Source organism: Coffea eugenioides, chromosome 2, assembly GCF_003713205.1.
Source record: "Coffea eugenioides isolate CCC68of chromosome 2, Ceug_1.0, whole genome shotgun sequence".
Classification (NCBI taxonomy): domain Eukaryota; kingdom Viridiplantae; phylum Streptophyta; class Magnoliopsida; order Gentianales; family Rubiaceae; genus Coffea; species Coffea eugenioides.
In genome coordinates this window covers 20,090,422-20,099,819 of record NC_040036.1, presented here as the reverse complement: position 1 = coordinate 20,099,819, position 9,398 = coordinate 20,090,422, and the positions used below count along the sequence as shown (strand labels likewise).

The following is a 9,398-nucleotide window of genomic DNA, read 5'->3' as shown; positions in this document are numbered from 1 at the left end:
GAGAGAGAGAGAGAGCCAGGGAGAGGACACTCGTAGTAGTATTAAAGAAGAAGGCACGAGTATCTATGTGAACCGAGAGAAGTAAATTTAAATTTGTAGGAGTGAGGAGAGGATATGTTTTTCAAATTTGGAAATCATTTTTGGATTATAAACGAAATGATTCGGTGGACATAATATTGGGTACTGGGGATTTTGGGGCCCGACTAGATGGTAAAAAAATACATTTTGACTGCCCTATGGCAACTGTAAAGTCTGTCAAATGCTAGTAAACAGCATGCGGAAATTCGTGTCCGATGGAAGTCCATTTAGATTTGGGGGCATGCATCTTGAAATTCCATGATACTACTTGAATAAGCAGATATTTGACTCTGTCATCACCGGATCTAGATCCGATCTAAATTAGTAGATAGTAGTATTTGATTCGTCACATCATATGTGAATCGAACCATATTCAGATAAAAAAATTATAATGATCGAATCTATTTAAATTTTATTTTATCTTTCAATTTATAATTCCTTCCATAAAATTTTAGAAAACGGGTGCAGATCACCTATCCAATTGATCCAATCCACGTACATAACGTGAATATTCGAATATCTGAAATTCTATATAAGTGGATTTGAATACAGATCACACAAAATGATTGAGTTGATTTTTGCGAGTCGAATCAGTAATTTGATTCACGAATTAAATGTCCGATCCGTAAACACCCTTAGCCCAGATTGTGCGAGTACATCTTTTTTTTTTTCCATAAAATGCCAAATTTACTAAGCATATTCTTTTTTTTTTGGGGTCCGTGAACAGCTAGAGTAACAAAAAGAATGGTGTTTAACGGAAAGAGAAAGAAGACGCCGTTAGTGGTGGATAAGCTGTTCTGGACTTTAGGTAAGTAAAAAGTGGGGGGAAAAGAAAAAAGATCTTGCAAGACAGAGAAGGAGACAGGAATCAGTAGCAAATCATTGGGGCCGTTGCGGACGGTAGTAAAGTGATTTACGGCCTTAATTTGAGGGAGCCCTGTGCTGCTGGGTCGAAGTGGGCTGATCATTAATTTTATTTAAAGCTACCGGTTGAAGTGGTGCAATAACTTCAAGCTGATTTCCCAAGTTCTCAATCCACTGCCTATCATTTTCAGAATTTGTCTGAATTTGGCAGAGTGTAATAGGATCGGATTCTGATACTACTGGTATTATACTAATGATACTAGTAGTACTACTACTATTTTAGATCAGATTTTCGTACTTGGTAATTTTGGAAATACTTTTAGTGCTTACTACAAATTAGTAATTAATATATTACCTTGTACGTACTAATGTTCCATGTTAATAATGTCATTGCTCGTACAACACCCAGGTTTCCTTTTGGGTCCCAGCCTTCTGCTCTTAACATATTAAATTGATGACCTAGAAGCTAAAATTAACTGTTAAGGTAAAAAAGCAGGACAGACTTGTTAATATGCTCAGATTTTCCACGTGAAATCTGATGAGCTTTGCTGAATTAAGTCACGTTCAAATATTAGTTAGTTATCCTATGATATTATCTGTAACTTACTAAAAAGTTTTTGACTCCTAGGATTGCATTTTTGTTTTCCTTTTTCTTGTATCACGAAAGATGCATTAGCTAGCTGGATCCGTCTCAAATCTCAACAGCTAGTTGTCGTTTTTTTTTTTTCTCCTTTTCTCTATTGGCAATTCATTTTTCAATATTAATGTTCTGCAGATTACAGTCTCGTTATCGTTTACATTTTCTATGAATATATTTTTACATTAGATCGGTACAATATACTTTTATAAGAAAAAATACGTAGAAATAGCAATACGAACGGGTTTAATTTTTGGCCGCTAGCTCTGAATAACGTCGGGATCTCCCTCATCACAAAAAAATATATATATATCAATCAATTAAAATAATAATGGCATGCAATGAAATGTGGCCAACTGTCATCGGTTGAGAAAAATGTGGCCAACTGTCATGGGTTGAGAAAAATGATTAATTAATAAGCAAAAGTCATGATTAATTGCGCTGTTACGAGTCAATTAAAGGCGTGATAGCAGCTGAGTCAAAAAGAGGAAAAGCGAAGGCCTTCAAAGGACATGTCAAAGTTCCGACCCGCACCGCACTTAACGGACGGCCATTCCCAGATATCTGGATTTTTGGGCTTCAAACTTAGAAGACACGACACCACCCCCTCTCATCTGTTTGTTTTTAATCTTCATGCTAGCAATTATCCACTTTATTTACTTATCTCTCCTCTGATTTTCCAGAGTCAGGTCTAAGTAACCAAATAATCATTTTGCCATTTGAACCAGTTTAGAACCTTATCTTGCATAACAAAATCCAGTAAGTAACAGCTCTTTATCATATCATATGCTCACCCGACTAGTCTGCCTTTTCAACACAAAATAATTGAGCATCCTCCACTTTGTCATATCATATGCCCAGCCAAAAGATAAACCTGAAATTTTGGATCAAGGCGAGTGGCAGTGGGGGGCAAGAAAAGGAAAAAAGAAAGTGCAAACGCATTACCCAACCAGACATAACTTTTGGAAATGGTTAGTAGTAATCCCCAGTCTCAGTCTATTTTTTTGATTAGGAGAAGTGCTTTTCCCAAACACTATACTAACTAATTGCTCTTATGATAAAGTTAGTCCCCACTCTAATGCTTTTTTTTGCTCGGTGAGCTGGACGCTCAACAAGGCAGCTCCACGAGTTTATCCCTTTTTACTTCTTTCTTCTTACCGTACTATATTCTTCTTCACATGACAACTTGTTGTGTTATGCTCTTAATTCTTTTCTGTTTCTCCGACCTCTTTCACAAAAATGTCATGCTGCAGAAACTTATATACTTGACTATCAAAATAATTGTTAGGTTTTGAGGGGTTGGGACAAAAAAATGAAAATAAGAAACACAACAATTATCAGCTTGATTGTGCATATTGTCGTCCCCTTTTAAAACAAAACGTTGAACTCTGTCTGTTTATCTCACTCCCCAGCCACCACCCAAAAAAAAAAAATGTTTTTTAAAAAAAAGAAGAAAAAGTATGTGCTGTGTCTTGATGTTTGCTTTGAATGAAATCTTTTTGACCTATTGGAGGAGTTTCAATCAAGGAATAATGATGGTGAAAATGATAACGATTTTGCCTTAAGGACTGTATCTTTGTGCTTTTAAATCAAATGGGGTGAGGTGATGTGAAAAGCACATTTCATTTAGCTATGACTGATCAAGGAGAGGGGGGGGGGGGGGTGGCTGGCTGGCTGGCTGGCTGGCTGGCTACTTTATTACAGGCTAATGACGAAATTCAACAACAAAACTTTAAGAGTAGCATATTAATCATACTTTTGCTTCAATAAACAAAATTATTTTAAACAGAAGGGATCACCCATTAATTTTACTAACCTATATAGCTTTAGAGTAGCAGTAGTATATCATGTGACAAGCCATTTCCATATGAATAGCGTTGATTCGGGCTTTAGGGTTAAACTCGAGTTACAGGACTATCCTTCGAGCAACGACATCCCGTGGGCTCTTGACAGTACCCAATGGTAGGTTCCAGTTTTCAAGATGTAACACATGTCCAACAGTAAAGCCCAACAAAAATTTTGTTTTACAAATCACGAAGAAGCCTAACACGCTCCACAACTTGTTGGGCTTTAAAAGTCCATTGTGACACGCTGGAATTTAACATTCGCACACGTTTTGGACTTCTGGAGCTCCACTTATTGAAGTATTACAAAAATAAATAAATAAATAAATAAAAATTGACTGAAGAAAAAGTTGAAAGAATTAGGAAAGGGTACACAAACGGTTCAGTCTGTCGCTACAAAGCCTTGGCTTCAATAATTAATAAGTACTCGTAATATATATCATGGACTGAAACCTGATAGCACTTAAAAAAAAAAAAAGAAGAAGAAATAAAACAATAATGCATATTAAGTCAAAATATTTGCCCCCTCGCTTAGACTTGGTTTCTTGCTTGCATGATGATACGTGCTCAGTTCTTCCACGAGAGTATTGAAATCAGAATAAGAAGATCCACCTTCTTCCACTGCCTTCCTAGCTTTTTCTTTTAGGGCCTTTGCTCGACCTCTGATGTTAAGGGCTTCTTCTCCATCCATAATACGATCCACTGCCTTGGTTAAAGCTTCTGCCCTTATGATTTCAGTCGTGAGTCTGCTCCATTGCTGAGCCCCGACGCCAACACCAATTTTCAAGACATTCGTCAGCAATTTTTCATTGAAAAACTGCTCTGCAAACAAGGGCCATGTAACCATTGGCACACCGCAAGATACGCCCTCCAGAGTTGAATTCCATCCACAGTGAGTCACAAATGCTCCCACAGCTTCGTGCCCAAGAATCAAGAGTTGAGGTGCCCACCCTTTTATAATTAAGCCCCTTTCTTTCGTTCTCTCCTCGAATCCTTCAGGAAACCATCTCTTGCTATCTTCCTCGTCCACGCAATTTCTTACTACCCAAATGAATTGTTGGCCAGAGGCCTCAAGACCCTTGGCAATTTCATGTAATTGAGCAGCGTTGAAGTTGGACATGCTCCCAAAACAGACGTAGACAACTGAATTGGGTTTTTGCTTATCGAGCCACTCCAGACACTGAACTTGATCAATAGCTGATTTCTTGCCTCTCTCAGCTTTGTCTTCAGCTTCCTTGTTAATGAGCACGAAAGGGCCAACATGCCAAGCCCTTCTTCCCAATTTCTTCGTGTAGTGCTCAGCATAATCAGGTTCAAGCTCATAGAAACTGTTGACAATAACACCGTAGCTCCTCAATTCTGATTCCTTGACTTGTTCCATCATCTTTGTGAACTCGTTTTCAACCTCCTGCCGCTCGTAGGTCGATACTTGTCCTCTGGTTATATAAATGTCGTGAGGAAGATCAGGTATAACAAAGGGCTCATCGTCAGAGGAAACATTCCGGTAAGGCTTATTCCGCCAGACGCTCTCAGAAGCGGACATTGCAAAAGAACTCGATCCATGAAAAAGCAATCTTGGGATGCCATATTTGGCTGCAGAATCAGTTGCCCAGGGGAAGAAAAAGTCGGCAACGAGGCAATGCGGGCGGCATTCTTGTAAGAGTTGCTCCACGGGTTCTTGGAGCAGGCGAGTTGCCAAGAAGAAATTGGGGAGCATGTCATCGGATTTCAATTGGTCAGCGCCCTCTGTTCCTTCCGGCAAGCCAGCTTCCACGGCTGGGAATTTGACAACACGAATGGATATGTCGAACCCCAGCTGTTTACATTTCTCTATTGCTTTGTTAAAAACTGGGGCATGCAGAGGAGTGGTGATGACGGTGGCTTTGGCCCCGCGAGAACTAAAGACTTTGGCCATGTCTAAGGTTGGTAGCATATGGCCATGAGCAAAGAAGGGGAAGAAGAATACATGCAGCTGGTGAACCATTTTTGCCTCTGATTTGAGGTATGGACTCAAGAAATAGACGCAGTGGAGTTTTCTTTTTTTTGAAAGACAGTAAGAAAGAATTCGGTTGAGCTAATTCCTGATGCGATTATTGACTGACGAAGTAATGCAAGTATATATAAACCCGGCAAGCTCCTCTTATTGAGAGTGGTTTAAGAAACTTTCTGGGAAGCAGAGGAAAACCACACAATTTTGGCTTCTTGTTCAAACGTAGATCGTGTGCGAACGACTTTTGAGTTTTGACTGCGGGCTGGATACGTCTTCCTCTCGAGTCTCTGCCCTTTGAAATGCAGAGAGGATGAATTGGACTTGAACCCTTGGGGTTTTGGCAAAGTCTCATTTGTTACCCCTTCACCATGAGAAAGGTTTTATCCAAATCCCTTTGGCATTATATTAGTAGTATTTTATTTTGTTACTCGCAGTTCATATTTTCCGTGTATTCTAGAAGTGTGAGGAATTGGTTGACCGGATCTTCACAGGTTATCCGACCTGACATGCAGTCCAACTCATGCATTTTCTTGTCCAACACGAACGTACTGTCCAAGATGTGTACGTATTGAAGAGAGAAAGGACAGGACGCAGGAGACTACCAGCACTCGGCAGCCTGGGCAACTCCTTCGTCATTAATTGATTGCTGAAATAATCCCTTTCGTCACCCAAATTGCTGTGGTAAACGGTCCACCATCCACGTTGCATCCCAACTATTTTCCACCAAAATTAAGCCCACGTTTAAATGGAAAATGTTCAGGCATCGACTCTCCCAAGAAGAAATCAACTTACCAAATGGGAGTAGTACAACAATTTCCAGAAACGTAATACATCGAAAGTAAATCGTGGTGTGGGGTATGCCATCATTTTTTTAACTGAAGCCGAGTGATCCAAATCATAAATGTGCCCTTTTTTTTTTTGTCTTTGAGTGTATAATTGGCGCACTTAAAACCTACGACACTACATCTCTAAAATACAGCTGACTACTAGTCTAAGCCTTTTGTTTAAGGGCATGGATTTTAAAAGTAAATACGAGGTTGAAAATTGTGATACCGGTAAATTGAGTTGAACGGAGCTACTCATTTGCGACCTCGTCCAACTCTGCTGCTCCTCCTTGGTTGGCCATCTTTTAGACCGGCAACATTGCCCTGACTAAGGGATGTATTTGGATGGGCATTATTTGCACAAAAAATATTTATTTGCATCATAAATATGTTTTTTAATTAATTTTTTAGCGTACATACATCACATGATAAAAAAGAATTCTATAGTAATTGTTTTAAATAATATTTCAAATAAACCCCGATCCAATTCCAAATGTATGTTTTCCTGTCAGAAAAATTTTTGTAAAAAATCTGAAACTGCCACCAGAAAACTCAAACTATAATGCAAACATCAAATTTTTTCGCTATCCACATTATTTTTAGGATTAAGTTTTTATTCACTATCAATGTAATGAATTTTTTTATACTGATATGTGTAGATATATGCCGTTTATATAAAAGGTGAATTTCAAATTTAAAATTAGATCACATGGCACACATCTACGCCCACTTGTGTATACACTGACTGTATATAAAAAAAAATTATCCTCTTTTTATGCATATATATCTTTTTTAGACACGTAATTTCAAGCACGCATGAGTAACACAAACAAACTTTTTTTGTTTTATTTTTTTTATTCACCCCTTCCTGCACCATTTTCCAGCTAATACACACAAAATTGAATTTTAAACCTGAAAAACACAAATACACACTTTCTACAGTCAATTCATAATAGTAAAATTAAAAAAATTTGTTCCAAACTATTCGCATTATGATTAAGTCGCAAACGGGGGGCTGATATGATAACATGCAATTCACTAATGTTTCTTTTTTGAGGGTACAATTAGACTAGATTGACAACATCAAACATGACGGCTCAAAATTTCACATCACAAGTTATGATTTCTACTCCCTTCCAAGCCATGCGCCAGCCACTCCGTAAATCAACACTGGAAGTCCAAGTCGAGCCATAAAAAGTGATTACGTAATCCCTTGCGTAACTGGGTTTGCTCATCCAATACCCAATCCATTTGACACCAAACATATACCCTAAGCAACTACTATTTGGTCTTTTTCTCTGGAGTGCATTACAGAATAATTGGAATACCTTTTGAGTTTGATTACCTCTTAAAAACTTGGGTTAATAACACTTTGCCCCCTGAACTTAGGGAATAATTACACTTTACCCCCTTCAACTTTACATATATGCATTTTGCTCCCATAAAGACTAGTCAAAGTTAAAAATTAAAAAAAGTGAGTGCAATGACATTATTATCCATTTATTGCTAAAAAATATACATATTATCTATTGTATCAGTTATACAACAATATTAAACTAAAAAAAATAAATAAAGTTTAAATTTATTTTATATCCTTAAATTTTTTTTTCAATTACTATTCACTTTTATATATGCTTTGTTCAATTTATTATGATTTAAGTAAAAATAAATAAATAACACAATACTAAAATAAACATGCATACCAAATTTCTTTTTGAAAAAAGAGGTAATACTAAACCTTTTTTTTTGTTTAAAAGGTAGTTTTTTTATTATTTAGTTTATGTGAACTTTTAGGCTAAACTTAAGAGTGTCTATTCCCTAAGTTTAAAATTTGATTTAATCTCCATTTTTCATCTCTAAGTTTGAAAATGATATGTATCAATCAATTTTAGCAAATTTGATTAAGAATTTCATACTGGAATAATATAAACAAAAAAATGAAAATGATATTAGTCTAAAATTAAAATAAATTAAAATGACTTTAAAATTAGTTTGATATTACATTTTTATATAAGATGTTGGTAATTATATTTATTTTTAGTATTGTGTTATTTATTCGTTTTGTTTGACGTAAAGTCTAATAAATTGAACAAAGCGTATATAGAAGCAAATATTAATCCAACTAGAAAAGTTTCAAGGGTATAAACTAAATATTAACTTTTTAAAAACTTTTTTAGTTTGATATTTTTGTATAATTGATACGACAGAGAAGATATAAATCTTTTTTTGTGGGAGGTAAAGAGTATATATTTAAAATTGAGAGGATAAAGTGTGACTACTCCCTACGTTCATAGGGGCAAAGTGTTATTTTTCATTTGATTGCCCAATTTTGTATCAGTGACATTAGATTTCACTAAAAATTTTGAAAAAAAAAATAATATTCTCATGTACCCATATCTTCTCAATGCCATAAGATTTCGCTTCTTTTGTTTTTTTGTGATAGAATATGATTACTTAATCTCATTACTACAAGTTGTTTATATCTTTACAAAATGCGGATTCGGCAAAGAAAGGTATTATCTGTTCTTCCTAATCTATAGCTCCACACAACATTTCACTAAATAATTAAATAAATAAAGTACAAATATGTAGTATGTTTTTTTATAAAGTTACATGTAACCCACGACAGACTTTTAAAATACAAGAAATTCCAATTATATACACAAGTAGCATCAAATAAGTGATAAACTCAGAACAGTATACTAACTTCCATCGTCAATTTCTTGCAATTTCACAGTCGATGAGTTATGTAGTGAGCGTAACCCATTTCTCAAACACCCCATAATAGTTTGTGCAACAAGAACCAACCCCATGAAACGACATCCAAATTCTGATTTACTGCATTGGAGTACTATTTCAGCAGAAAAGATCAATAAAATTTCCATCAAGAGTAATTAGGCAGAGCATCAATTCACCTCGTTGTTTTCGTACAAAACGTTGCACAAACACACACAATTCTTTTTTTTTTTTTTTCTTCCTCCTAACCTAGTGGTGGACTAGACGCCGCCACCGCCACCGCCACCCCCACCCTCCCCGACGGACTTCTATTTTGCCGCAAGTAGTATTTTACTACCATATTTTACGCCCGCCGGAGGGAATTGAGTTCCTCAATCAACGATGGCGTGTCATTAAACGAAGACCCGCCTTCTTCCACCGCCGTC

At 36.5% G+C, this 9,398-nt stretch overlaps 1 protein-coding gene across 1 annotated transcript; it reads right to left on the bottom strand.

Moving 5' to 3' along the window:
• Nucleotides 1-3,747: 3,747 nt before the first annotated feature.
• On the bottom strand, nt 3,748-5,468 carry LOC113762022 (scopoletin glucosyltransferase-like). Its single transcript, XM_027305258.1, has one exon. It carries the CDS (start codon nt 5,405-5,407, stop codon nt 3,929-3,931), a length of 1,479 nt encoding a protein of 492 aa, XP_027161059.1. The 5' UTR covers nt 5,408-5,468; the 3' UTR covers nt 3,748-3,928.
• Nucleotides 5,469-9,398: the final 3,930 nt, after the last annotated feature.